Source organism: Poecilia reticulata, chromosome 15 (genome assembly GCF_904066995.2).
Source record: "Poecilia reticulata chromosome 15, P_reticulata-male-v2, whole genome shotgun sequence".
NCBI classification, from domain to species: Eukaryota; Metazoa; Chordata; class Actinopteri; order Cyprinodontiformes; family Poeciliidae; genus Poecilia; species Poecilia reticulata.
This window is the reverse complement of record NC_088844.1, coordinates 5,190,561-5,217,704: the sequence shown is the minus strand read 5'-3', so window position 1 is coordinate 5,217,704 and position 27,144 is coordinate 5,190,561. Positions and strand designations below refer to the sequence as shown.

At 40.4% G+C, this 27,144-nt stretch overlaps 3 protein-coding genes across 4 annotated transcripts in view; 2 read left to right on the top strand and 1 right to left on the bottom strand.

The window, feature by feature from the left end:
- vps8 (VPS8 subunit of CORVET complex) overlaps nt 1-14,995 on the top strand; it is a 37,125-nt gene extending 22,130 nt beyond the window's left edge. The window contains exons 27-45 of one of the 2 annotated variants that reach the window (XM_008429134.3): nt 179-250; nt 482-601; nt 1,262-1,318; nt 3,016-3,098; nt 3,546-3,630; nt 4,009-4,107; nt 4,283-4,372; nt 5,505-5,575; nt 5,673-5,817; nt 7,144-7,233; nt 7,418-7,603; nt 7,676-7,757; nt 8,712-8,794; nt 10,176-10,256; nt 11,191-11,360; nt 11,986-12,154; nt 12,840-12,893; nt 13,198-13,278; nt 14,390-14,995. In XM_008429134.3, coding sequence (XP_008427356.2) covers nt 179-250; nt 482-601; nt 1,262-1,318; nt 3,016-3,098; nt 3,546-3,630; nt 4,009-4,107; nt 4,283-4,372; nt 5,505-5,575; nt 5,673-5,817; nt 7,144-7,233; nt 7,418-7,603; nt 7,676-7,757; nt 8,712-8,794; nt 10,176-10,256; nt 11,191-11,360; nt 11,986-12,154; nt 12,840-12,893; nt 13,198-13,278; nt 14,390-14,509 — 1,938 coding nt within the window. In that variant the 3' untranslated portion in view covers nt 14,510-14,995. The remainder of the gene's footprint in view (nt 1-178; nt 251-481; nt 602-1,261; nt 1,319-3,015; nt 3,099-3,545; nt 3,631-4,008; nt 4,108-4,282; nt 4,373-5,504; nt 5,576-5,672; nt 5,818-7,143; nt 7,234-7,417; nt 7,604-7,675; nt 7,758-8,711; nt 8,795-10,175; nt 10,257-11,190; nt 11,361-11,985; nt 12,155-12,839; nt 12,894-13,197; nt 13,279-14,389) is intronic. The other variant, XM_008429136.3, reaches the window with a different exon arrangement.
- A 446-nt stretch (nt 14,996-15,441) lies between these two features.
- chchd1 (coiled-coil-helix-coiled-coil-helix domain containing 1) lies at nt 15,442-18,254 on the bottom strand. The gene is made up of 3 exons (XM_008429132.3): nt 17,911-18,254; nt 17,719-17,837; nt 15,442-15,641 (listed from the first exon to the last, which is right to left on the bottom strand). The coding sequence occupies exons 1-3, from the start codon at nt 18,047-18,049 to the stop codon at nt 15,531-15,533; spliced, it is 369 nt and encodes a 122-aa protein (XP_008427354.1). The 5' UTR covers nt 18,050-18,254; the 3' UTR covers nt 15,442-15,530.
- A 1,480-nt stretch (nt 18,255-19,734) lies between these two features.
- The window catches only part of LOC145555188 (rap1 GTPase-GDP dissociation stimulator 1-A-like), a 10,902-nt gene continuing 3,492 nt past the window's right edge, over nt 19,735-27,144 (top strand). Inside the window, exons 1-5 of the mRNA XM_081616626.1 lie at nt 19,735-20,006; nt 23,215-23,319; nt 23,572-23,694; nt 24,733-24,858; nt 25,214-25,342. Coding sequence (XP_081472752.1) covers nt 19,994-20,006; nt 23,215-23,319; nt 23,572-23,694; nt 24,733-24,858; nt 25,214-25,342 — 496 coding nt within the window. The 5' untranslated portion in view covers nt 19,735-19,993. The remainder of the gene's footprint in view (nt 20,007-23,214; nt 23,320-23,571; nt 23,695-24,732; nt 24,859-25,213; nt 25,343-27,144) is intronic.

The following is a 27,144-nucleotide window of genomic DNA, read 5'->3' as shown; positions in this document are numbered from 1 at the left end:
TACTGCCTTCATCATTGAAAAAACCCAATAAAATCTCCACTCATTTCTAAACTTTCCACTTTTTTTGTTTTAGAACATAAAATCAAATTACTTTCAGAAATGGAAGGATTCTTTGTTTAATGCTGACTGAAGTAAGAAAATATGTTCTTGATTGGAGAATTGTGTGTATGTCTTCCAGACGTTTGATGATGTCCAGAACGATAAGCAGGCCCTGGAGTACCAACAGAGGATAGTGGACATCTTACTTCAGGTGAGATTCAGGTCTTATTAACAGTTTGAATCTGCTGTAATGAAGAGAGAAAGGAAGCCAAAATGCAGCTTCTTCAGGAGGTTTACAACTGCTAGTTGTCCACTGAGACCTTCTGAGAAACCCATAAAGATTATGACCAGAGTCTGAAAATCTTTCATGATTAATTTCACTTTTATTGTTTGTTTTCCTTTGTGCATTAATTAATACACTGCTCGTTTGTTTTAATGAAAGGTAATGGTGGACAACCCTGACTTCACTCCCTCCCAAGTCGGTGGTCTCTTCACCTTCCTGGCTCGCCAGCTGGCCAAGCCAAACAACACGCTGTTTGTGAACAGGAACCTTTTTGATCAGGTATGTAGACAATTCTCTACAACTAGATTTATTACTGCAAACGGTACTTTTGACATCAGGAAATGCTGTTTGTTTTTACATCAAGTTCACTTCCCAAGTTGTTGTGCACGCATTAAAACCTTGAAGCCTCACCAAGGGGACCACCCATTAAGAATGAACCCAAAATGACAGAAACTAAGCAATAAATACAGACTGGAGGGTCCTTAAAATCTCCTTTAAGATGAACTCCAGAGACACAAAAACAGTGGAATAAAATATTTGATTTAAATTAAATGCATCCATCTGCAAATGAAGGTTTAAAATCATTGCCTTCCTTTTTTAAGTGACTCATGGGTTTCAGAAGCTTAGTATTTGTGGTGTCAGCTCATATTGTCAGCTTCCTGCGCAGACATTTCAGCTCAGTGACATCATCAGCTGAAATCAGACCGAAAGTCAGAAAGAGGAGAGACGGAAGTGAAATGATCATCTGACCAGATATATTCCCTCTGCATCAAAACAACCTCACAGGTTGAGAATGTTCTAAGCTGAAGAAACGTGTTTTTGCATCTTCAAGCTGAGATATTCTTCTGCAGCAGTGACAGCAGATGGAAGACAGGCATGGTGTTGAATTCCTTGTGTCTCTGTCTGTCCTCCGTGTCTGAAGGACTTCTGTCTCCTCAGGTGCTGGAGTTCCTGTGTTGCCCTGACGATGACTCTCGACATACTGAACGGCAGCAGGTACATGTCAAAGTAGAACCGTGTCACACACTTTGTCTTTGAAAATATGCAGGATCAAGCACACCTATTCCTACAAAATGCTTTTCATATTTTTCGTTTTTAACATGAAAATGTAGCTCAATAGATAATCATTCTGAGTCATGTTCCGAGTCATGTGACCACTGCGATGTAGAAACAGCTGATTCTGTCACAATAACAAATTTTTCTGGATGATGAAATGTTCCAGAAGTTATTGCGATAAACAATGACATTGTTGTTTTGAGACCATTTTCAAGTAAAATAATGGTAATGGCATAATAATGCAAGAACACATTCAAAGATGAATAAACTTTAAATTGTAACGAATATTTAACATAAGAATTGGAAGTCATTTCAAATATCCAAAGTAAATAAACAAAATAACAGAAAAAAAACAAATAAAAAGAATTAAGAAGTCTCCGTAATCAAAATTGTCCTTCAAAAAAAGAAAGGACTAGTTGAGGCCAACGCACCGGGCTGTTTTTGGTTGAACGAGGGAGAAAAGATAAAAATTGTACAAATGGAAATTGTTGAGTTTGTTTCAACATAAAATAGAAAGTATCTGTCTACAGAATTGCATCCAGTAAGTCCAGGTGTGCTGTTTATAAAGTCATTTATGTTGTTCTTTATGGATTCTTGCCACACAGCAGGAAATGTGAAAAATGTACTTTTGCTTTAAAACGGTTAATAAACATCAGTCAGTGCTCTGCAGGCACAGCTCAAAAAATTTTATATGAAAGAGTTATATTTTGCATCCCTCATTTCAAAAGGGAAAAGCCATATTATATAAATTTCAGGTCTTCAGTACTCTGTTTTTTCATGATTCTGACTTGGATAAGAAAATCCCAAATTTATTCTCTCAGAAAATTAGAATATTACACGAGATCAATAAAAAAAAACGATGTTTTGAACACAAATGTCAGGTTTTTGAAAAATCTGTTCATATCTATAACTTGCATGACTTCCTGCATCAGTGCAGCGTCTCGTTGAGGAGACCAGCCTGTGGTTCTGCTGAGGTTCTGGAAGTCCAGGTTGCTTTTGATAGAGAACTTCATGCCATTTTCTTTGGTTCTGGTGTCTCTCATCGTCCTCCTGACTCCATAGCTTCTCTATGTGGTTCTGGTCAGTCCAGCCGAGCTAACTAACCTCAGTACTAGCATGGTTTCTGAAGCAGCTTCTTGTTGCTGCTGGTACTTTTAGCAGCAACACGGAGCGAGTCCTGCTGGGAAATGAATCTTGTTGTCCTAACAGAGTCTTCTGAGAGGCAGGTCAAGGCCTGTGTGGGGAGAGGGGAGAAGAGGCAGGTGGTCACTTTTCTGTTTTCTCAGCTGGCAGCAGTTATTGTAGCAATGTGGAACTCAGCTGAACTTCATGTCCTCTCCTTATCTCAGCTTAGAACTAGAACTCTTTGTTTTCTGCTGGGCTGGAACATCTTGTTTCCTGTGTTTAACAGAGGATCACTGGTTCTGACGTACAGAAAAACATAGATGTTTGGTGTCAAAAGTTATATTTCAGATTTATTAAGTCAGAATCCATCTACCTGGAGGGTAGATGGATTCTGACTTAATAAGGGTGGACTGGCGGTGCTGGTTATCTTTAAGTCATTTATTAAGCGTGACTCATCTCCCCGCCAATCTGCTGGACAGACTCTGACATGTATCGTTTGTTTCTCTGCTTAGGTTCTGCTGGAGCTGCTGCAGGTCGGGGGGGTGGTCCAGTTCAACGAAGAGCGGCTCTTCACGCTGGCAGAGAAAGCCAAGTTGTAAGCAACCAATCAAACATGGTTATCTACATCTGATGCTTAAACATGAAAATCACTTCAGCATGTTTAGGGTGGAGGAGAAGGGTGGATGAGCAGCACCACATGAGATTGTGATTGACAGTGCTAATTGGTTGGTTGTGATTGGTTGTTTCTAGTTAGCACTTGGAGAAGGAAGAGGAGTTCAAATTTTTCACAGATTATCTGTCTCATCCCAGACTGTCATGACATGGTGACAGTTTCAACAAATATATATATATATATATATATATATATATATATATATATATATATATATATATATAGAGAGAGAGAGAGAGAGAGAGAGAGAGAGAGAGAGAGTTACATTCTGCAGCTTTAACTTGTGAAGAAATCTGAATTACATCCTGATGTTCCATTTCACCAGTGGTTATTTCTGTTACTTAATGCTGTGTGTTTTCTGCCCTCCAGCTACCAGATCTGTGAGTTCCTTTATGAGCAGAAGCATCTGTATGACCGCATCGTGGACTGCTACTTGCAGGACCCACTTCGAAAGGTACCGAGGTGTTTGGATCGCACATAGTGTACAGATTTCATACATTTTCACCAACATTAATTATTATTAGTTAGGTGTACTGAAATAGAAATAGAAGTATAAGATTCTCATTGTACCATATTAATAATCTAGCAAAGCAAAAATTATTCCTGCTAAAATAATATGTTGATTATTAGTCATTTTATTAATAGTATTTAACATATTATTTTGAGTCTAAAATGTGGGCTAATTCAAACGCCTGCTAGGTTTAGCTTCAGATTTCACGTAAATGTGCTGTTTGTGCAGAATATTGGATTCTTCTTTTTTTATTGCTTTTCTATCATGTTTTAACTTACTGAAATCAGTCATTTATAGTTTTCTGCTGTGTTTGCGTGTTAGGCGGAAATCTTCAGCTACATCCACAACCTAATGTCCATGCCGGGCTACAGCTCCGAGGAGAAGCTGAAGGTCAAGGAGAAGGTGCTGCAGCACATGCAGGTCAGGAGCGCTGTGACTGATGGTCAGATTGTAATGAGGAGAGTGCAGTGTCTCCCAGCAGCTCGTTCTCAGGGAGATGCTTTGGCTGGACCGAACATGTTCTACTACGGCTTCATCCTGCTTTGTATTTGCATCAGTCATTCTGCAGCAGGTGTGTTGTCGTACTATACAACAGGAACTGGTGAGTCTGGATCCTGTTAAATTAGCTGACCTGGTGGGGTGGCACTTCACAGAAGAGGTGCAGACCATCATCTCTGAGCTGCAGGTAAAGATCTCATCATCATCACTTCAGACACACAAAGCTTTCAATTCCGTTTTTTAAATGCATCCTCTTTCAGTGTGATGTTTAGGTTTAGAGCTGAGATAAAACTTTAGGCTCAAATCTACATTTTGCTACAGAGAATAACTAATATATTTCAGGTAGGTTTAAATTGAATCCACAATTTGGCAGCAGTAAAACCCTCAACATGTGTAAAAAGTAGTCTTCCAAAAAATTACTCAAGTAAGAGTACTAAATGTTTGCTAAAAAATGATTCAAGTACTGAGTGATTCAAGTGCTGAGTCACCGATCAGAACATCAATCATTTAATATTTAAGAATTACATCAACAAACGGAACAAGATAGGAAGAAAGGTGAATATTTTTGTATTTTATAGATCAAAATGAAAATAATTAATGTAAATAACATAATTACAAAATTGAGCAAAAGGAGAGAAAAAATCCAAATCAGTTTATTTTAATATAAAACTTATGAAACTGCATGTGTTTGTCCTTGGTGAATTTTTGGTTAAAACATGTTTGTTCTTCATCCTGTGAAGTTTACTCACAGTGGTTAGAGGAGCGATACATTATAAAAAAAGATATTACTCAAGTAAAAGTAAAAAGTACTGCAAAGTAAAAAAAAATACTTCTAAAAGTATATTTTCTTTAAAAAGTTACTTAAGTAAAAGTAAACTCGTTAGTAGTTACAGTGACACCAGTCAGAGATGGTGTTGTTCAGATCTTGGTTTTGTTTTCTTCCTGTTACCTCAAAAGATCAACCCTGTGTCTTTTGAGTGTGTCCTCCTCTGACATCACCCACCTGTCTTTGCTCTTCCACCTGCAGCTCACTGGATGTTCACTATTTTTAGACCATATGAGAGATGGTTCTGTGTGAAAACCCAGCAGATAAACATTATCTGAAACACTCAGACTGACCAGTCTGCTACCAACAACCATGCTGCATTCAAACTCACTTCAATCACCTGCTTTATTCTGACACTCAGTTTTAACTTCAGAAAGACATCTTCACTTCTTCTAGAGACCTACAGGCATTTAGTTGCAATCATGGCTTAGACATTATTAGGGTTAACAAGCAATTAAGCAGTTGTATATAGTAAAGTGGTTTATTTCAGAAGGCTTCTCTGTGTGTGTCTCTGCAGGACGACATTCTACTTTTCCAGTTCCTCCACTGCCTCCTTGAGTCTCAGTACGGTTTGCTTCCTTCCCCTTGTGTTTGATAACTACAGACCTTCTGTTGTCCCTCCTGATCTTGGACTCTTTGTCCTTGTCACTGTCTCTCTCAGAGAAGGATCTCAGCCCGTGTCCCGGCTGCCTCTGGAGTCTGAACTTTATGAGCTTCTGCTGGACCTGATGTGCCGCTTTGAACCGCAGGAGCTTCTGAAGTTCCTCCATACCTCCCAGCATTACAGGCTTGAGGAGGCCATACAGGTACTGTTTTTATGCCTCTACAATGTTGTTGGAATTTACAAAATTCTTAATAAATGGTTTTAAAAAACAGTCTAAAAATCCCTTATGATGAGATGTAACTTTAGATACAGGATCTCCTCACCTGGACAAGGGCCACTAGGCCCCCCTCTGGAGTCGGGCCTCGAGGTGGGGTAGGTTATAGAGGTCTTTTATACCTAAAGGACTGACTGGGCTCAACCCAGGGAGGAAACGTGTCCCTCTTTCTATGGTCTCACCACCTGAGCGGGTCGGGTACAATGTGTGATGGGGGTTAATGAAGGTGGGGCCCTTGGCAGTCTGATCCTCGGCTATATCCCAGGATATGGAAATTCTCCTCCCTGGTGGGGAAGGACCCTGAACTGGTGTGTGAGGTTGAGAGGTTCCGGCTAGAAATAGCCGGACTCACCTCAACACACGGCCCTGGTTCTGGAACCAGTCTTCTTGCAAAGGGTTGGACACGCTGTCACTCTGGAGTTGGATATATTCATTGCCCTCCATCTCGGGGTTCATCTGGTTCTACCATTGAGTGGATTCTGACTGCTTGTTCTTTTGCACCTAGCAATTCAGATTACCCACCCTTCTTGGAGTCCTTGGAGGGAGTACTGGTGAGTGCCCCTCATGGGGACTCCTTTATTCTTCCGGGGGACTTCAACGCTCACTTGGGCAATGACAGTAAGACCTGGAAGGGCCTCCTTGATCAGAGCCTGAGCAGTGTTCTGTTGATGGACTTCTGTGCTTGTCATGGATTATCCATAGCAAACACCATGTTCAAGCTTAAGGGTGTCCATATGTGCTCTTTGCACCAGGACACGTTAGGCCCCAGCTCGATGATCGTCTCATCTGATCTGCAGTTGCATGTCTTGAACACTTGGGTGAAGAGAGGGGCGGAGGTGTGCACTGACTATTACCTAGTGGTGAGTTGGCTCCGATGGTGAGGGAGGATAGTGGTCAGACCTGGCAGGCCCAAAGGGTCTGGTGGGAATGCCTGGTATAATGCTCCATAAGACGGAGCTTCAACTCCTACTTCTGGGGGAGTGTTTCACGTTCCCGTTGTCATGGCAAGGAGAGCAAGACTTCATGTGAAGAGGCTCTAAATGTGGCCGGTTGATAGACTGTTTCTGGATGCTGTTGTATCTAATGAATGGTATCAATCATCCAGCAGGGGGAGCTAGACCAACCATCAGTCTGGACTTCACAGTAGTCTCTCTGTAAAAAGAAATGCTTCCCTTCCGTTTCATACTGCCTTTATCTGTTCATCAAGCAGGAATGGATGTGATCATTCTTTACAGTTCATGACTCTGTCTCCAGATAACAGAGAAGTACCACTGTAATGAAGCCAAGGCTTATCTGCTGGAGAAGAAGGGAGATATTCCTGGAGCATTTGCTGGATTGATGCAGGTACAGATCATAATTGTACTCATGAATTCACTTTTCACACTTTCCTGAAAGTAGTTGCTTTAAGTATGCTTTAAGTAAAGTAGTGGGAGGTTTTGATTAAACTAGGCGTCCTCTCTCAGTAGCCTGCTTTTTGGTGTGTTAGCCAGCCGCTGTTTTCACTGAATGTTTGCATTTCCTTCTGAAGACCCTGAAGGAAAGACTGGATGTCCTCGCTGCAGAGATGAGCGGCGGGATTGGAGGAGGAGTTGATGGACGGGACGAAGAGGAGGCGGATGGTGAATTCACACTGACGACAGTGAAGAGTTCACTCAACCAAATGATTCTCTTCTGTCATCGAAACTGTCAGAACCTTGATCAAGAACAAAGGAAGGTGAGCAAAGTGTTTGCAGCGGGGAACTGAGGGAGCTACACTTCTACAGCTGACAGTTCTCTTTCCTCACAGGATCTATGGTTTCCACTCCTGGACACCATGATGGCCTCTCAGAAGGAAGTCATGGGGCTCAGCGATAAACACATCTCGGACGGTGAACATGCACACCTGCACCAATTGTTTGAAGTTTTTTGCTCAAAGTTGCACAAACATCATGTGGAAAAAAAGTAAAAATGATCTGGCATCGAGTTTTCACTGACCTGACCCTGTAGAAGGCAGATCTTGATCCCTGGACCCAATAGTAACATTGCTTAAACTCCTGCTACACTAATCAGATGTTCTGTCTGCACTGATGAAGATTCACTCACCTCAGCATACTGAATGCTTGGACAGCAACACAAACTACTTGCTTAATAATTCAGCAAATATTTCAGAGCACTCGTGAAGCAGATGGGTTTGTCGGTATAGTTAAATGGTTCAACAGGAAGTGGCAGAATTTGATGTTGCACTAAATGCTCTTCATATTCCAATGTTTGCTCCAGCTCTACTCTAAAAAGATATTTGTATGATTGTCTAAAGGAAAACAGGATGTCTTAAAAATGACAATGATTAGAGAAAATAAAAAAAACATTATTGCAGAATATTACAAATATAAGCTCCCAAAGTAAAAGAAAGCAGCTGTGAACCGCCCTGTTCTGGATGTAAGAGGTGCATCAAGGCTCTGTTTCAGGCTCCTTGTCTTCTTGTTAGTTTATCTTGTGATTGCTAAAAAAAAAAAAGAAGAAAGAAATAATTCACGTTCTGAGTTTCATCGATGGCTATTTAATTCTCCACTGGGATTAATGAAGTTTTGTTGAGGTGAATTTGAATTTGCTCAGCAGATGGCCACCATGTTTCTGTTCAGGCTATGTTAAATGATCCTAAGCCCCTTTTACGACTTTCAGCCTTCAGGTCAGCTACAGCTATATGTTCTGACATAACTGGAGATAGCATGGACATACTAGTGGAAGAGGAGAACAAGAACATGAAATGATATGTTTCTGTTGTTTGAGGAGCAAGGCTTGTTGTGATTGGTTTAGTGGCGGTAACATGTCTGTGATCGTCCCAGGGCTGAAGGAGATGACCCTGAAGGTTCTCAACTGCATGAGCAGCTTTATTTCACTTCCTGCCATCATTCAGCAGATCCTACAGGTGAGTATCTGTCATTTGTCAGTGATGATAGATTAACGAATGAAACAATGTATTTGAACAGTCAGTAAAGACAAAAGGAATTGTGTCGGTCGGCTCCTGACATGCTAACATTAGATGTTGTTGTAACCAGGGAAACGGTAGGCTTCACCAGCAAAAGATCACTCACTCACTCACTCACTCACTCACTCACTCACTCACTCACTCACTCACTCACTCACTCACTCACTCACTCACTCACTCACTCACTCACTCACTCACTCACTCACTCACTCACTCACTCACTCACTCACTCACTCACTCACTCACTCACAGTGCTTATTGAAAGTATTCATACCCTTGGATGTTTTACCATTTTTATTGCTTTTATTAATCAATCATGGTAAACAAATGGTAAACATTTTGACTTTTATGACAGAAAATGAACAAAAAAAACTTTAACGTCAAAGTGATAACTGATTTATTCACGATAATGACAATTAAACGAAAACATTCAATATAAAATAACTGATTGCATAATTATTCACCCCCTTTTCCAGGCAGTATTGAGTATTTGCCGTCCCAGCAGGGAGTCTGGGTTTCAGTAAAAGTGTCTCCATTGCAGTTTTGCAGAAAACACCAATTGTAATACGGCTAATTTTAAACCACCTCATCCTTGTGCAAAAACGTTTTATCAAAATTGTGAGTTTGTTCAAAATTGACATGTTTCCTTTAAGGGAAATGAAGGTCAGAGGAAAACACAGCTGGTCAGTCAGGGTCTGCTGGAGTTTTCCTCCACTCTTCCTGCTAATCTGTTCCAGCTCTGTCAGGTTGCTGGGGATTGGCTGTGAACAGATCTAGGCTTTGACTGGGCCACTCTTGGTCCTCCCCCTTTGTGTCTTCAGATCATCTCTTGTAGATTCAGCTGGAAGCTTTGAGTGGTCGTCTAGCTGGATAATAAATGTTCTCTGAAGAACTTTCTTCCACTTCACCCTGGAGTCTCTGCCAAAAGGCATGTGCCTTTTGGCAGAGACTCCAGTCCAGCCTTGATCTGAGTTTTCTTCAGCAGTGCTTTTCTTGTCACCGCTCCCATAAAGCTTTGACTGGTGAAAAACCAGACCAACAGTTGTTGTATGTGGAGTCTCTCCATCTCAGCTACTGCAGAAATCAGTTTTCACTTTGACATTAAAGTTCTTTTATGTATTTTTTTAAATTCATTGATTTGTAAAATCAATAAAAAGCATAAAACATCCAAGGGGATGAATACTTTTTATAAGCACCGTTGGCTTACTTCCTTTTAAATCAAGCCGACATTACTTATGTATGCAATGTTTAGTGGAGCATCCGATCATTTTTATAAAGAATTCCAGTTGATAAACTTTTGCTGCTGGATGGTTTTAATCAGGATCCAGTTTATGGAAGAGGAAAGCTGGCGGAGATCCAGGGCCTCATTCTGGGCATGCTGGACACGTTCACCTATGAACAGGTAACCCTTTGTTCACATGTCTTCATTCCGGGACATGTGGATTACAACTGAATCCGGGTACTTTGTGTGTCTTTTTATGAAAGACACCAGGGTTTCCCCCAGTGTATTATAACCCTGGTGGGCCACCAGGATTTACTTGTGCCCCCACCAGGCTAAGCATAGCTTAATTAATTGACTATTTTTAAAGTGTTTGCATTTTTTTAGACTTTGTAGTTGGTGTTCAGGTATTAATCTTCCAGTCTTTCAATAACACATGATTATCAAGTGATATTTTTAACATTTTCAACTTTTAAGTGTTTTTTAACTCAAAAACACGGCGGGCTGCTGAATGAATAACTGCCCTAGCACCAAACCTCCAGGCTTAGCAAGTTTTCTGGGGGAAACTTTGGACACACACATTTTGTTTTATTGCCGTCTGCAGTTAAATCAGAGCAAACGTCTGTTGTTTTAGTTTAGTTAGAATTACCAAAATTATTTCTATTTGCTAAATGCAAACCATACATTTGGTAAAGTTTACTTATAACAAATGTGTGTAAACTTTTGAATTCAAGGAAAGTTTTGACAAAAATGTCTGAAAAATGGTTCTCAACAAGTTTTCTAGCATTTAGTAAATCAACATAATTTGGGTAATTCAAACTGACCTATAACAAGAAAAGTTGTTTTGTGTCTTATTTAACTTCTGACATTGAGAAAAAAATAAATATGTATGTCTTTTTATTCAGTGTATGTAAATATCTAGTTTCAACTGGTTTGCATAAAACATCTACAGTGATCATAATTTAAAAGTTGCCTTCTGTTTTTACTCAGGTTATTTTTAGCCAATATTATATTAGCTTGATGATCTGAAACATTTTTGGGACAAAACAAATTAAAAGCGCAGCAGTCAGTAGACATTTTGGTGAAAGACGCAGTAAAAAATGTGCCTGTCTCTCAGACTCTGCTTGAAACAACAACAAATCTGCTGAACCATGACCTCCACTGGTCCCTGGCACACCTCCGCTCCGCTGTCACCAGAGGGCTCCACCCCCGTCAGGACTGCTGCAACATCTGCCTGCAGCACTACAAGAGGAAGCAGGACACGTCCGAGGAGATCATTGTGTTCAGGTAACACGGCCTGTCACTGCAAAATGAAAACCACTTGATTATTTCTGCTGCTTCCACACTGGAAACCACAGAGGCCCTAAGGAACACGGGGCAATTTTTGTATTTCTTTTGCATTACCTTGCAATACTGTATTAGTCAGTTCATGCGGCGTTTTGAATACTGAAAGTCTTTCTTGCTACAGTGTAAGGTTTTTATAAGATTTTGTATGCTAGTATCTCGTTTCTGAGATATCTGAAGGTTATGTTCTTTTCTTTAGGACACAAACACACTGCTAACTTACGTGCAAAACGCAAAGGCAAAACAAGTCAAACGTTGGCTTTCCTTCTCTTCTCTAAGACACAAACGGAAACGTTTTGTGAGAAGGAGAGAAAAAAACAAATACATCCAAACTGTCAGGACTGTTTTTGAATTATTTCATGGATAGTAAAGCCGTCTGACAGCTTTTTGATTTTTGTGGTCTCAATGGTTAATGAAGGTCTGTTTTCCACCTAATACACACACAAAGATTATTATTACATTATTACATTATTACATGCTGCAGTGTTATTACATAATTCGGCGTTATGTACATCTCTCTCTGGTTGATACTTTACAAGGTTCCCTCTGACCTCTGCGTGTTTTCCAGCTGCGGCCACCTGTACCACCTGCAGTGCCTGCAGCAGAAGGACTGTGGGTGGGGCGTGGCCTCGGAGCCGCAGCAGCCATGGAGGTGTTACAAGTGTTCCTCCAGCCATGGAGGAAGGGGCGGGGCTTGTTCTGAGCCAAACAGAAGCCGCAGCGCGTCTCTCGCCCAGGTCAGTGAGTTTGTGCTAATCATGAGGAAAAGTTCATAAAGCATAACTCCAAACGCCATGAACTGACCTAAACAGAGGACACCTGCTCTACTGTCAGTGTGCAGCGAATTCATTTGTTGTTTGTGGTTTATTTCTGTGGCTGATATGTGAGGCTAAGGAAAATTTTTTGTTTTTGTATTGACATTCTGTGAAATAGTTTTGAGCAATAGTTTTCCTCACTACAGCAGACCAAGGTCAGAGGTCATAGTAAGTTTAACTTATTTAGAATCCACTTTTAGCTGCAGCAATACTGCTGCTATTCTTACAGTGGTCCACACATCACTTCATTACGTCACTAAAACGATTTTTAGAAATGAAATAAAACAACAAAAAAACGACATGTAATTTTAGGTTAAACACATAATTAACTCAAGTGTTATATGTTCAATTCACAAAAACTTCCAATTGTTTGCAGTTTACTAAAATATTATCTCATCTGTCCGTTACAATGTTCACTGTCATTAAATATAACATCAGTTGGCATTAACTTCCAAAGCTGTTGGGGTTTTCTGGTTTCAGGCTAAACTAGAGCAGGACAGGTTAGAATTACTGTGTGCCATTTGATATTATCGTTGTGTGTGTGTATGCGTGTGTGTGCGTGTGCGTGTGTGTGTGTGTGTTTGTGTGTGTGTTCTCTGGGCTCCAGACTCGGTTTTCATCAGGACATCATGAGAAAGGAGCTGAGACTCACAGGAAGAAGGTAAGCTGGACCATTTTCTGTCTGCACAAGACACCGACCGCTTTCCTGTCAAACCTTCAGCCTCTGAGCGCTGCTCAGTCATTCATTCTGTAATAAATCTCTGGTTTAAAGTCTTGGAAGGAATAATAATGTCTTTATCTATTCTAGTGCTCTGCTTCTGTTGATTTATCTCTAACAAGTAAAGCATCTGAGTACCAACAGTGATTTAACATGGCAGGAACAAATCCATGAGTTATTCTGGTTTCAGTGTGAAACTAGTGTATAATAATAACAGCCCAATGTGCGATTATTCGCTGTGTTGCAGGTGGTTGCTGTGGCAACATTGGATGTGCAGCAGGAACTCTCCTGGGATCACTTGCGAGGGTTGTACAGAGGACCGTCCAGGGTACAGAACCACTGCTGTCTCTGTTTCACTGATGCAATAACCGCTGTGTTTCCATTTACCGTCGTACAAATTGGAGTTACAGAAATAAATTTGCTTAATGGAAACACAGCAGTTTCAAAAAACTCATCTTTTTTTATACGTTTTTGCAGGGGTTTCAGCTGTGGCATGTTTTTTAATAACTTGTGCTTATTCACATGTCGTTTAAAATGTTATTTAATGGAATCACCACCATTGCGAAATTGTGTTTTTTTGACATTAGCAGAATATTAACAAACTTTGGTGCGTATTTGTAATGGGAATGCAGTTCCACAAATACATAAACACTTATATGTAATGCTGTTGTAGCTTCATTAATGTACCAAAAACTGCTAGTTGCCAGGACAACAGATCTGATCTGTTGTCAAAATCCATAGAAATCCAAACAAAAAAAAGTATGCGTTCAAAAGGGAAATAGAAATTCTGAATAATAATAAGAAGGTTTTATAGAAGGAAACCAGGAAAGGAAGATCACTGTGTTAGATTTTTGAAATAAGGCAAAACTAACTTAAACTTAACGGTAACACTTTATTTGACGGGGTGTTCATAAGACTGACATGACACTGTCATAAACATGTCATAACAACAGTGATGAACATGAAGGAGTCCTCAAGAATATTTATGACTGTTGTCATGAAGTGTCATTTGGTAAATAATGACATTTTTAATGCAAAGTTGATTCTTTGCATTAAAACTTGACTTTTAATGCAAATTTTAATTGAACTTTGTGTTAAGAGTCAAATCGAATAATACAAAGTGTATACTTTCAAGGCAACTTTTAGTGCAACTTTGCATTAAAAGTTAGTCTTATGCACATCCCTTCAAGTAAAGTGTTACCCAGTTAACTTTTCAGCAATAAATAGTTTGCTTTAAGTCAATAATTTCTTAATACTGATGAAAAAGTTGTAGTTCCAATCAGATTATTTCACTTATAGCAATACATTTTTCCATGCTATAAGTGAAATAGTCACAAGCTGTCTTTACCTGGAATACTCCTCCCTGTTAGATGACGACATGTGTGTAATCATCCTGTTTCTCCACGTCTGATTGATCAGGTGTGTTCTCTGTCCTCCAGCTGTCCATCCTCTCTGAGGTTTCGCACGGCCAAAGCAGTGAGAAAACAGGCTTCCTGCTTCCAGTCCAGCCAGAGAATTTCCACCTGAAGCTCGCTCCTCCTCCTCTGTTTGAAGAGTAGCTCCTCCAGGGCCTCAAGGAAACATTTCCTGCTTCTGTTTCGGGTCGTCCCTCATTACTTTTATTATCCTGAAGCATTAAAACATCAACATAGCTAACACATGTTCACTGTTTGTTATTGTTCTCCCACTACTGTGACTTTATTCTTCATTTTGTCTGTTCATCCCTCCATCCAGCCACTTATTCTTCACCTTCAGGATCTTTAATGATGGATAGAAATATCAGAAAGGGGCACAGCAGCCAATGTGATAATGATATAATTTAAGCTAACATTAGCATTTTAGCTAATTTTAGCTTTAACGTGGGTTTTTGCATACTGAATGGAGTATGTCACCTGCCAGTTTTTCTGTAGAAATGTGTGGTCTTTGATATCTTTAGCAGTGAGAGCAAACAGAATGAATTACGATGTCTGACTGTGCTTTGGTGCCTGAAGCAGAAACACAAACATGTTCATGATTTTTGTAATAAAACATTGTGCGGTATTTCATTCGCTCTCAAGTTATTTATTGCAAGAACCAGATGTTTCATGCGACTGCCGCCTGTCCACCGTTCACCCAGAAGAGCTGTAGGAGCGCCCAGTCTGAGACCCACATATTGAAACACCTGCAGCTGGCTGTGCAAAGTTTGAACTGATATATCAAATATCTCCTTAAACTAATCCATCAGTTTTACATGGTTGGCTTTCTTTATTTTTGCCTATTTTTGATGAGTGTGTTAAAGCCTGCTTTGTTCCCAAACCTTTATCCAATATTAAATTCAGTTTCTCTTGATGGTCAACAGGTCAACATTAGAATTTAAGGAAAGTTCTGTGGATGGTAGACATTTTACTTGTGTAGTCCTTCTGAAGCCGTCACTGAGTTCAGGTCCAGTTTCCTGAGCTGTACCATATAGCCAGCTGTTAGAACTATGAGACACAAACTGAAGGAGAGATAGTTGTGTAAACTAAACAATTTATTGAAAAAATGTACATATAAATCATCATTACAGAGGGGAAATACAGGCAACACATAATAGAATCCATCTTAGATCTCAGATCGCAGGTTAGGAAATCTCTTCAGCAGAGTGGTGGCTTGTTTCGGTGTCAGACGACCTCCAGTCACATTGCTCTGCTCAGACTTGTTCTTCCTTGCTGCCTGGGAAACAGAAACACCGTGTTACTCCAGTAGATCTATCCTCAACCTTCAGAGGAACAGAACGGGAACAGATGGAGCGCAGACAGATGAAGACCTCTGTGTACTTTAGAAACCCCGGTCTGTGGACCAATTGGTTTCGGACCGCGCAAGAAATAGTGAAATATTTCCGTTTTATGTATTATTTGAGTCTGGAGGATCTTTTATTTTGAAAATCTTTAAACCGGATTCTCTCGGTTACTTGCGCGCCAACACTGAGGCCACAAGCAGCAAAACGAGTAAGAAACAGATCAGATGTCTTTGGAAAGTTTCTTTGCGAAGGGGAAAAGGCCCAGAGAAGAGACAGGAGAATGGATTCATCCTGGACCGGTAGGTGAGTCCCACATTACAAGCCGCTCTGCGTAACATGCGGCGACCGGCTGCTAATGAGGCAATGAAGCTTCAAGCTGCTTCGCCATGGTCTCTAGCAAGCAGGCTGTGGATATAAGCAACACTTCGGGTGTTATTGTCTCTCATCACTCCCAGATGGAACCGTCTCGTTGCAGATAAACAAGCTCAGGGCTCCAGTTAGTCATTATCGCGAGTTAAAGCTTTCACGAAAGTAAAAGGTTCGTTTTTTGTGGCGCATCTGTATCTTAATTTGAAACGTTATGTAAACGTTACCATAGCGACCAGAGTCGGAGCGTTTGGGCAGTGGTCGAGAGGAGATGAGTAGAGCAGAGCTTGAGTCTCAAGTCTGGATTAGACGGAAAGATTTAAGAATTGTCGGCCGATTCTCCAAATCTCTGTGATCACAGAGCTGATAAAAGATCAGCAGGTTCGATCGGTTCGTGTGTCCAAGGCAGGAGCAACACGAACCGATTCCAGTCACGAACATCCCGATTCCAGAGGATAATCCAGTAAAACCCCCAACATGGCGGGAATTTGGAATAACCAAACACGGATGACGATGTAGAAGCAATAGTGATAGTTTGTGGAGTCATTTTAAGAGATAAAAGACGTAACAAAAAGAAAAGACGGTGGATGAAAGTCGACGGGAGCAGTTGCTCTATTTGCTGCACTATTGATTTGGAGGTGAATATGTTTTTTCATAGTTAACATTTTTAACTGAATAAACATAATAATGACCTTTAGATTTAATAATAAACATTTCCACATATCATCTCCGATATCCACCGAACTCAGTTGCGCGATATGTCAGCTGTCTGGGATTCCCCTCTGTTCTTACGTCACCGCGCTTTTTGATTGGCTACCTGTCACATTCAGCAGGTCGTATTCAGGTTGCGATAAAAACTCCAAGACAACCCAAATTGGGTATATTCAGGATTTAGCGGGAACACAACCCCCCGCAGCAAAATTTTCCAAGTCTTGACCGGTCCGCGGTAATAAAAAGGTTGGGGACCACTGCTTTAGAACTGCTGCTGCACAGGTTACTCAACAGATTGTCGCTGGGTAACCAAAGAGTGAGACAGCGAGTTACTTGGGTTGAGCGGCTAAAGAATTTCCGCTTCCTACGTCTCCCAGAATGCTGTGCAGTTCTGGATGAAAGTTCCTAGAAATTATTGAACATTTTATCAGACGTATTTTCTGCTGATATTGATCACTTGTCTATATAAATAAATATATATATCAATATTTGATAATTTAACAAAATCGAAATGGAGAAACTACTTGTGCAAAGGTGAAGCTTGATACAACGCAGTTTCTGGGGGGTTCTGATTGTGAGGAGAGGGAGTGTTGCTGATGGTTCAAAAATACTTTATCCCAAAGGGAAGGTGAATCTTTACTTATATCATTACTTATATATTCAAAGCCTCGTTGTGGATGGTGATGCTGTGAGCTGGAAGGATCTTCTGTAGCAGGCAGTCTTGCAACGAATCTGAGGAAGCCTCTGACTGAAAACGTTAGCTGCGTTTCCATCAAATTGGAATTTGCTTAATGGAATTTAGATCAGGTTTTTGCACTACGATTTATTTGTTTTTCAGCCTTATGGAAATATATGTAATTCACAAAACTGCAATGGAAACACCAACATCTCAGACCAAAAGCACCGTGGTGAAAGGAAAACAACCAGACTCACCTCCGCTTTGTGAACACACGTGTAGAAGGTGTTGATCTCATTAGAGCAAAGGCTGTCCACAAAGTTGTTCTGCTTCCAACAGGCCATCAGTAGGGACATCTCAGTGACGCAGGAAGCCTCTGGAGACAGAAAGGTTGACCTTTAACCCCGACCGGACGGCAGAAGAACAGCCGCTAACAGCTCGATTCTTACCTCCTTTCCTGGGTTTCCTGTTGCCCACAGAGTCCTTCAGGATCAGCGGTCTGTTGGGCTTCAGCACCGGTTTCCCGTTCTCCCTGCTGAGCAGCCTGCTGACCTTCTCCTGGAACAGAACTCCTCCCTGAGCCGCCATTTCTCTCCAGCGAGCGGACCGGGTCAGAACCGGTGGACGGACGGAGAGGAGCTCCTGTTCAGGGCTCGGGTATTAAACTTAGAGACTAAAAACAACCGACAAATTCTGTTTCATCTGCTGTGAACACCGGACCAGCACCAGGTAGCCAGGAACGCTGCGTGATCCGTAAAGCGAACCTCAGTGTCGTAACAGCTTCTTCTTCGTCTGGAGACGTATGGCTTTCTGTGGAAGAGCGCCCTCTTCAGCGTGATATGTCAGGCATTAGCCAAACGTTAGAGCCAAAAAATTGTCTTTATAGCATAGGAAATATTTAGGATTCTTTTGAATGAGGAAAATATTAGAGTTTTATCACTGAGTTGTGAGATGGTAACACCACTAAACTGAAACAGCTAGGCTTAATATTATAATCGGAACTCACAGATAAATACATGTTCTGGTTTGTACAGCCTAACAATATCAGTCAGGTAATTATGTAATGTTGGTTATGAAAAATATTTACTTGTGTTGCTTTGAGTTGGCAAGCTCTGAGTAGGCAAGCGTAAGCCTTGGCTTCAGTCTACTCCTTTTTTGGTAAATTATGGGTTTGTAAAGTAGCATTTTGTTTTTGTTTTCTATGTGTGAAATTGTTTATTTACCAAAATAAAGTGAAACTGGTTTAGTAGTTTTCCAAAGTACCTGATCTAAAGGATGTTCACTATCGCTCAGCATGACAGTCATTTTGCTACTGTCATTAAATCCATATCAATGTGTACTTTTACTTCTAATTTACTTTAAAGTAAATTAGATTTTAAATGTAAATTTATATTTTAAAAAATACATAAATAAATGTAAATTGTGACTAAAAACAAAAATCTGTCTCAGCATTATGCATATCCAAGTGCAACTTGAGTGCATAACATTGTTCAAGAAAACCTGAGCAATGTTTAACATAATATTAGTGTCTGCCCCTCCATGTGTACAAGCATCAAAAGAAGTGTTTATTAATAGAAACTGTACATCACTAATGAATAATAAAATAAATCATAAGAGGTATTGATAAATAGCTTAAACCTGTGTATCACTGTCTTCATGTACATGGCAGCCACATTTAATAACACATTTGTGTTGCTTTGAGTCTTCCAACTTCCAGAAATGAAATTATGTTTCTTGCTCTTGCTCTGTTTCCAATGGTGAGCTCAGAAAATTAGCTTTTCCAATAACAACAGAATGCATCATCAAAAATCCAATTATGCATTTTAATCAATGCTACTTATCTGGGATTGATTAAACTGATGCTCAGTTTAATATTCAAATTAACTTAAGTTCCTCTCTAAGGGAACCCAGCAGATTGCATTGAGTCCTTAACTTGCAGCATTCACTTTTCCTGGACGAACATGTCGCTACAGTGGAGAGGAAAAACTTCCTGTTAACAGGAAGAAACCTCCAGCAGAAGCAGAACCTGGCTTAGTGCAAACAGCCATCTGCTACAAGAAAAGAAGCAGGAGTATTGATCCTGGAAGACGTCAGTAGACGACAGATGGAGAAAAATATGTGTTCATTTTCCTCTGGTGACTTTTGCAACATCTAATCTTCTAAAGAACCCGGTCTCAAACCGCACTGTATGGGTGTGTCAACATAAAGGTTCCTATGATGGTGGATTTTTACTGAGGTGGTGCTGAGTGCTGCAGATGCAGAGATGAGAAGTGAGGAAGACACTAAGGACGAAGGAGAGACCGATTATTATGGGATAGAGGAAATCTGAACAACAAACAAAAAATAAAAATAAGAACTGAAAACAAGGAGAAATGTTGAGAGGCAAAATCTGTGAAAGCCTGATCTTAATATGCGAGTGTTGCTCTCCTAGCCACAACCCCAAGTGACACACACACACACTCCCACACACACACGCGCACACAGCAGTAGCAGTAGAGACAGGGAGCCAGCAGAGTCTGCCGACTAGCAGCCATGACAGACGTGGGTGAGTAGCTTCATGAATAACATCCTCCTGTGTATGTGTGTGTGATGAATGCATAGATAGATAGATAGATAGATAGATAGATAGATAGATAGATAGATAGATAGATAGATAGATAGATAGATAGATAGATAGATAGATAGATAGATAGATAGATAGATAGATAGATAGATAGATAGATAGATAGATAGATAGATAGATAGATAGATAGATAGATAGATACTGCAGCTGCCTGTTCTGTGCTGTTTTTTTTGCTGGTTTCTTGCTAACAGCTGATGTGACAAACTGGACCCAGACAGTTTGACTCTGTGCATCATGCCAACACGTTTCAAATAGTCCCATAATATTTCTGTTTTCAATATTCTTAATGATAAGCATCTAGTTCCTGTACAACTAGAGGCGTTCAGATAAGCTAAGTAGCGTCTGACATGAATTGGATTAGACTCTACAGTTCTGTGCTATTGTTTTCTCCCAGCTGCATAGTGAGTAGCTCTGCTGTGTTATTGTGAGCATGCTGACATGTTGCAGAGTAGAAGTTTCTCTCTCTCTCTGTGTCTCTCTCTGTCTCTCTCTCTCTCTCTCTTTCTCTCTCTCTCTCTCTCTCCCACCCACACACACACACACACACCCACACCAGGTGGGCTTCCTGGAAGATCCCAGGAAGACTGATTAGGAAATCAACCTCTCTGCTTTTCTCCTCCTTCTACACACACACACGCACACACACTTGGTCACAAAAACAAAAAGATGTGGGGTTTAGATCCTGACGTAGCATGTAGTGAATAGCGCCCCTCCCCTCTACTCAAACTATTTTAGTCGGGTCTGAAGGGATTAGCTGTAGTTATTACTGTCTGCAAGTCCTTCTCTCTGTGTATAAATCTGTGTGATGCAATGCTGCATGCAGGTTATCTTTATTCCATGATTTTAGGTTAAATAACCTTAGCTAGGCTAATTTAAGCTGACTTGGTTGTAATAATAATAATAATAATAACATTAATTTAGAAAGGGACAGGTCAAACATAAATATTGTCATTTGCTGTAACAGATTGTAGCATAAATCACTTTGCATCTGCAGTCCCTTGACAGGTTACAACCCAATAATAAAATAAATCAGAAACTATAACACTACAAGTTGCTTTCTAATCACACTACATTAGAAACAGATTCATACAATGAATGTTTACATATCTGAGCAGTTAGTTATGTAAACATATGTAAGAACTCATTGGTGTTACAGAAACATCCTCCTTGCTTGTTGTTTTCACCCCTAATCCATGCAGTCAGTTGGAGATCACAGAAAACCAGCAGCAACAGTGAACAAGTTGCTACATTCCCGACTTTCCTTACGCATCTCCCAACTTTCCCAACATGCATTCGGAACCTAGAGTTAGCTTCTTCTAATGTGAACCCAGGGATTCCCTCTGAATTGTTGCGTTAAACTTGGTGGAATATCTTTCTGTCCCTCAGCCTTTGCTGGAAGGTGAACCTTCCCTGGCAAAGGTATTGATGAAAACTGTCTTCTTCTTGCCAGAGATCCTAGCGGTTCTCCTCCAGACTGTGTCAGATATCAACCAGCATTGGTTGGTTGTTTCTAATGGGAATGTTTGGTAGAGTAGTTTGGACAGCTTTCAGGCATTAGACCTGTCCTGTCTGATAATGAGATTCCCCAGACCTTTGTTCCACCTCTAGCTTATATAACAGGGGCTGTTGTGCCTGCGTCAGATCTCCTTTAAGTTCTGCAGCACATGGTGATGTCATAGCTTTTTCTCTCATTGACATTGTGCAGGAAGAAATAAAGTGTTGAACTCAGGGGAGGGAAACTCAGTTTAATTCTTTTTAAGATCGCTGGTTGTTAAAATATGAATAAGTGTTCTGTCTGCATTTAATAAATACTTCTTGAAATAAAATAATACTGAACATCTTTTCACATGATGCAGTCCCTCTGGGATTTTGCAGTTGTTGATTTTTTTTTTTTGAGACAGATTTTTTTGGTGCTAATTTAAGGTATTTTGTAAGGTATTTTGCAATATTTGCACTTCAGTGTGACATTAAATATGACTTTGTTACTTGCCATATCAATCGTACTGTCTGCTCCTTCAGCCTTGAGTATTTTCCCCAAGTGGAAATACTTTCATATGGAATTGGGCTTTGGTCCCAATATCTAAAAAAAATCAAATAAATTAGCCAAAAATTTGCAATAAACTCACAGTGATGCATTAGCATGTAAATCTGCAAGGATCTGAAAATGTTGTATGAATTTCTGCAGTCACAGAATTGCAATAAACTGAAGTGGAGGGACTGATTGATGTAATTTAGCATCTGAAGTTGGGGGCCACATAAAAAGCCAAGAGACAGGGAAGGTGGGGGCGAGAGAAGGGGGGCCGATTTGGACCCCAGGCCTTGAGTTTGACGTGTGATTTAACTCAATAGGCCTGTTCATGCTGCCAACCCCTCCATGCTGCTTCCTCCTCTGTACTTTTGGGTCTGCATTGGTGCAGATATTCCACCAATGCAGGGTCTTTGATCACTGCCTCAAATGCTTACAAACCCATTTTTCCACTTCCTGTTAGGAGCACAGGTTCTGAGTGTTGAGGTTTGTTGTATTTTTTCTTGGACTTGACATGAGTGACTTGCATCCCTTCATTTGGCAAAGTGACTAAAACAGATGGATTTGGGAACTATCAGTATCACAACCATTGTCTCTACATCCCAGGTAGTCCTGCGTGTCCAAGTGTATTTTATGAGTTCTCTGTGATGATTTGGTTTTCTACATGTTTATTTAGGTTTCTGTGTTCTGTTGAGTCCCGCCTACCCTTCTGTTGAGGGTAGGCGGGACAACAGTCCCGCCTACCCTTGATTGGTCCCAGCTGTGTCTCATGTTCCCTGTGTCTCTTGTTTCCTTGTCGGGTCCTCTATTGTCGTGTCTATAGTCGTAGTCGCATGTCTTGTCTTTGCCCTGTTTACCAGCGCCACCAGTGTAGAGTATCTTGAATGTATCTTAAAAGTTTTTAATTTACTTTGAATAATTAATCGAACCTACTGTACTGTTTGAAACTAGAAAAAATTTTAATGTATGTATGAGAATTTTTTTTTTGTAAAGCATCTTGATTTGTTATAAATAAAATTGAACTGAAGTGAATTGAATAAAACCAATGTATTTTACGTTACAGATACACTTTCATCTGACAAACCATTTGCTCTTATTCTGCAGACTCTCTAAATGAGGCGCTGAAGGCCATCAGTGTGAGCACAGAGCTGATCGAAGAAGAGCTGAAGCCTCATCTGGATACAGTCCTGACTGCTCTGCTGGAGAAGAGTGAGCTCAGATAATACTCAGTGATGTTTGCTTACAAAAGCCAAAAAAATAAAATGTCCTCACCTTACGCATGGCTAACAGGGGACAAATCAGAAATAATTTCACTGATGTGTGATTATGGCATCTCCTTCATACATTTTAATCGATGAATTAATATACAAAGTAGCTTGTGAAAGGGGGAGACTGGTGGTATCAGAGGAAAAAGAACAATCGTGTCTATTTGAAAAGTAGCTTTGTGTGTCCTGCCCACAGAGAAGGATGCGGCTGCTGAGATAGTGAGAAGTGGGATTCTTCCCACTCTGGCTCAAGCCTTACGGAGCAGGAGCAGCCTGAGCTGCCAGGTGGCTCTGCTGGTGGCAGAAATGGCACGAGAAGGTACGCTTTTACTGCTCCCTTAATCTCTGCTACACCTTAATAAAACATCAACAATTCAAGTTCTCCAGTGAAATGCTGCCCCAACACAGGTTAACAGGGTTAAAATAAAAACTCTCAGAATGCTCTAGCAACATGTCACTCTGCATATACTAGCTACATCAATAAACAGCAATCGCATATAAAGAGTGCTGGATTTCCACCAAGACTATTACTAACCAGGTAATTTTTTTCCTTTTCGGTCTAAAACATTTTTATGATCTGTACTAACTAACATAGAAAAAATGCAAGTTAAAGAAATTGATCATGACACATATATCCTTATTATTCCGTGTTTAATGGTACTTGTACACCATCGTACATTACAGACAGCATATTAGAGCCACTAGATATAGGCAGTCAATTTCTGCCAAAAAGTTCTGAAATATTGAGGTTAATCTTAGGAATTTTGGAGGAAAAAACAAAACCTCTGAAATTTATAAATTTGGAAAGTAAAAAAAAAAATTCTTATTTTTTTTCCAGCAAATCTGTGACTTTTCAAACTCAGAAATGTCCAAGGTTTTTTTTACTACAAAATGTCTGAGGTTAATCTAAATATTTCTTAGTATTTTCTAGCTAATTTTCAACTTTTCAAACTCAAAACTTTCCTTGTAACTAGAAACGTTTGTTGCTGGAAAATTACTCCTCCATGGAGTGATTTTGAGAGATATTGGCATCCAGAAGTTCCCAATGTCTCTCATTTTGGAGAAACGTTGTTCTGATATCAAGAATAGGAAACCAGATTTCCTTTGCTATTTTGAAAATGTTTTGTTTGGTACCAAAGATTTCCAAGATAAAAGACTCCTCTCCCATATTTCTTATCAACCTGATCTTGATTCTTGCTAAGTTTCATATCCATAAAAGTAAAACGATGCATAGGAAACCACTTTTTGACCTCTTTGTAATGGATGCAAAACTGTGTCTTGATTCAATCTCAAACTCAAACAAAAATGCTATGAAAGCAGAGTTTCCATGGTTCTTTGTCGTCTGTGTGTGTTGTAGCTGCTGTGAGAGAGCCGTGCATCGAGGCGGGCCTGGTGAAGGCTCTGGTTCCTCATCTGAACAGCAGCGACCAGGAAATGCTGCTGAACACCGGCAGGGCCATCGGGCGCATCTGCTTCGACAACAGTGAGTAGATCTGATAGCACAGTGTCAGTCTGATCTAGTCTGACTTACTTTGACCCACTCTACACTTTCCATTTTAATTCTGCAGTTTGAGAATTAGAGTATTACATTTTTTGTTTAATATGGTCTCAATGCAATGAAGCTCTTTACAAGAAAAGATAAGGGAAATTTCATCACACAGAATATAATATAAGGTGCAATAAAATATGGGATAGACCGAAGGAAAGGTTTCAGAAAGAAGTACATGGTAAGATATTTATTGTGAAATTAATTAATAATTCCATTTCTAATGTAAATATAGATTTTTATATTTGTTCTGACGTCCTTACGCAACTTCCTTGTCTGACTTTCTCCTCAGCACATCAACAGGACCAGTTAGTCCAGAGTGGTGTAATCCCCAGATTAGTGTCCATCATGAAGAAGTACCCTGATAATGACCTGCTGGTCAACGTCTGCCTGCTGGCTCTCTGTAATCTGGCTGATTTGGGTGATTATCTCCCACTCTTCTTTACATATGTATTACCCACCTACATGAAAGCCCCTCAGTAGTTACACCTGTATTTAGACATTTGTTCAAAAGTCTAGGTACATTGTGTGTTGCCTTTGCTTGTTTGCCATCTCTTGCTTCTCATTTCCTTTAGAATTTACAAAGTAATGTCCAAGAATGAGACAAAGATCAGACCTTGTTCACAAAGAAACTGAGTTCTTAATTACTTTGTTTTTACAGTTCTATTAGTATATATAATAAATACTGCCACTCTTATTCTTTTGCTTATCATAAAAGCTACAAACCTTAAGTCATAATAATAATGGTGACCTCTGTGAAATCAAGATGATATCCCAGCAATGACACAAACTTTCTGCAGTCACCAGCAACAGGCCTCCAGACTTAATGTGGCCCTCAGATCAGATCAAGAACAATGTGTAGAGAGCGTCATGGAATGGCTCTCCATGGGTTTTACATCCTGTCTGTTACTACCAATAGTAAGTCCCGCCCACTCCTCACAACTCTTAGGACTCACTACTGCCCAGTTCTCTGTCTAACAGGTCCGGAAAACCCCCAGAAACTCGGGTCTTACCTTAGCGATAGTTTGTGGAGAATTATCTGTTTAAACTGGGGTCGGAAAGGACTCGTCTAGCTCTGACTACCTTCAATCCAGAAGTTATGACCTTTTACAGTTGAGGGGCAATCCGCTGAGTAGCCCTCACAACGACATAACCCCTACAACCACTCCTGTTAACGGTAGCTCCTTTCCTAAAGTAACGGCACTTGTTAACGGCTAGATTAAATTTAGTGACTTAGAGTTAAGTCCCAAGGTCATTATTTTAACACTCACCAGAGGAAAACACAAAGCCACCCTGTCTCTAGCATCATGTATATTGTTTTACTATATTTAGGAGAACCAACAATAATCGAGACTGACACAATTAAACTCACTGTTCACAATTCTCATTAGAATCTTTAGAATTATAATTTTATTAAGCAAGCTTTAGCAGGGGCATATAACAACAAATTAATTTCCAAGAGTTATAAAAGAAGCAAAAATATAATGAAATCAACTAGGATTAATCACCTCCTTTCCTTATTCTCATTCCTAACCTGTTTCACTAAATTCACTGAGCGAGGCTTTGGGAGAAGCTGATCACCTCATACCCGATGGTCTTTGATCTCGGCAGCTGTAATCTTTTGCGGTCCTTGGTCAGAGTCTTTGTCCAGCCGGAGCAAAATCCTCTTTACTGAAGAGAAGCGGAGAGAAGGCTCACGCTTTCCATTGAACGTGCAGACTCTTTGTCTTTGAAAGACCTCCGTCTCTTTTCCAAGTCAGCTGCACCGGAGTTGAGAGCGTTGAGTAGAGGCGGAGGATTCGGTCGGATCTGGAACCAGGGGTGTTGGCGTGTGGAACTCGTCCCTTTTAGGCAGCGTGAAATCATGGAGTAGTTACCCTCGGTCCCTCGGTGTGATCCTCCGCAGATCTTTAGGCAGCTTCCTCTGCTGACTCCCTTTCTGCGCTGCGAACGAAGAACGCTCGTTCTGACTCGTGCATCGGTATTTATGCACTTGTGTTTCCATGGAACCTGCCCATCGCATTATGTCATTACCTGATGTCATGAAGGGCAGGGCTGCCTGTGGAAAGTACCGGGCTCTTTCTCAAGTTTTCCAATGACTCATCCCTGCCTCTCGCTTCATCGGGGCAGTTCCCGTTTTTTCCGTTGACCATCTGTTTCCAATTCTGCCGCACCCTTGTTTTCCTTCCCCATTTAGATGACTCACCCTTCTGTCCCTAGCCT

Coding starts and splice junctions, on each gene's coding strand:
- chchd1 (XM_008429132.3), bottom strand. CDS start 18,049: ATGGCGGCTCAGGGAGGAGTTCTGTTCCAGGAGAAGGTCAGCAGGCTG. Junction 17,838..17,910: donor CAGGAAACCCAGGAAAGGAG/GTAAGAATCGAG, acceptor TTCTGTCTCCAG/AGGCTTCCTGCGTCACTGAG. Junction 15,642..17,718: donor CGTGTGTTCACAAAGCGGAG/GTGAGTCTGGTT, acceptor TCTGTTTCCCAG/GCAGCAAGGAAGAACAAGTC.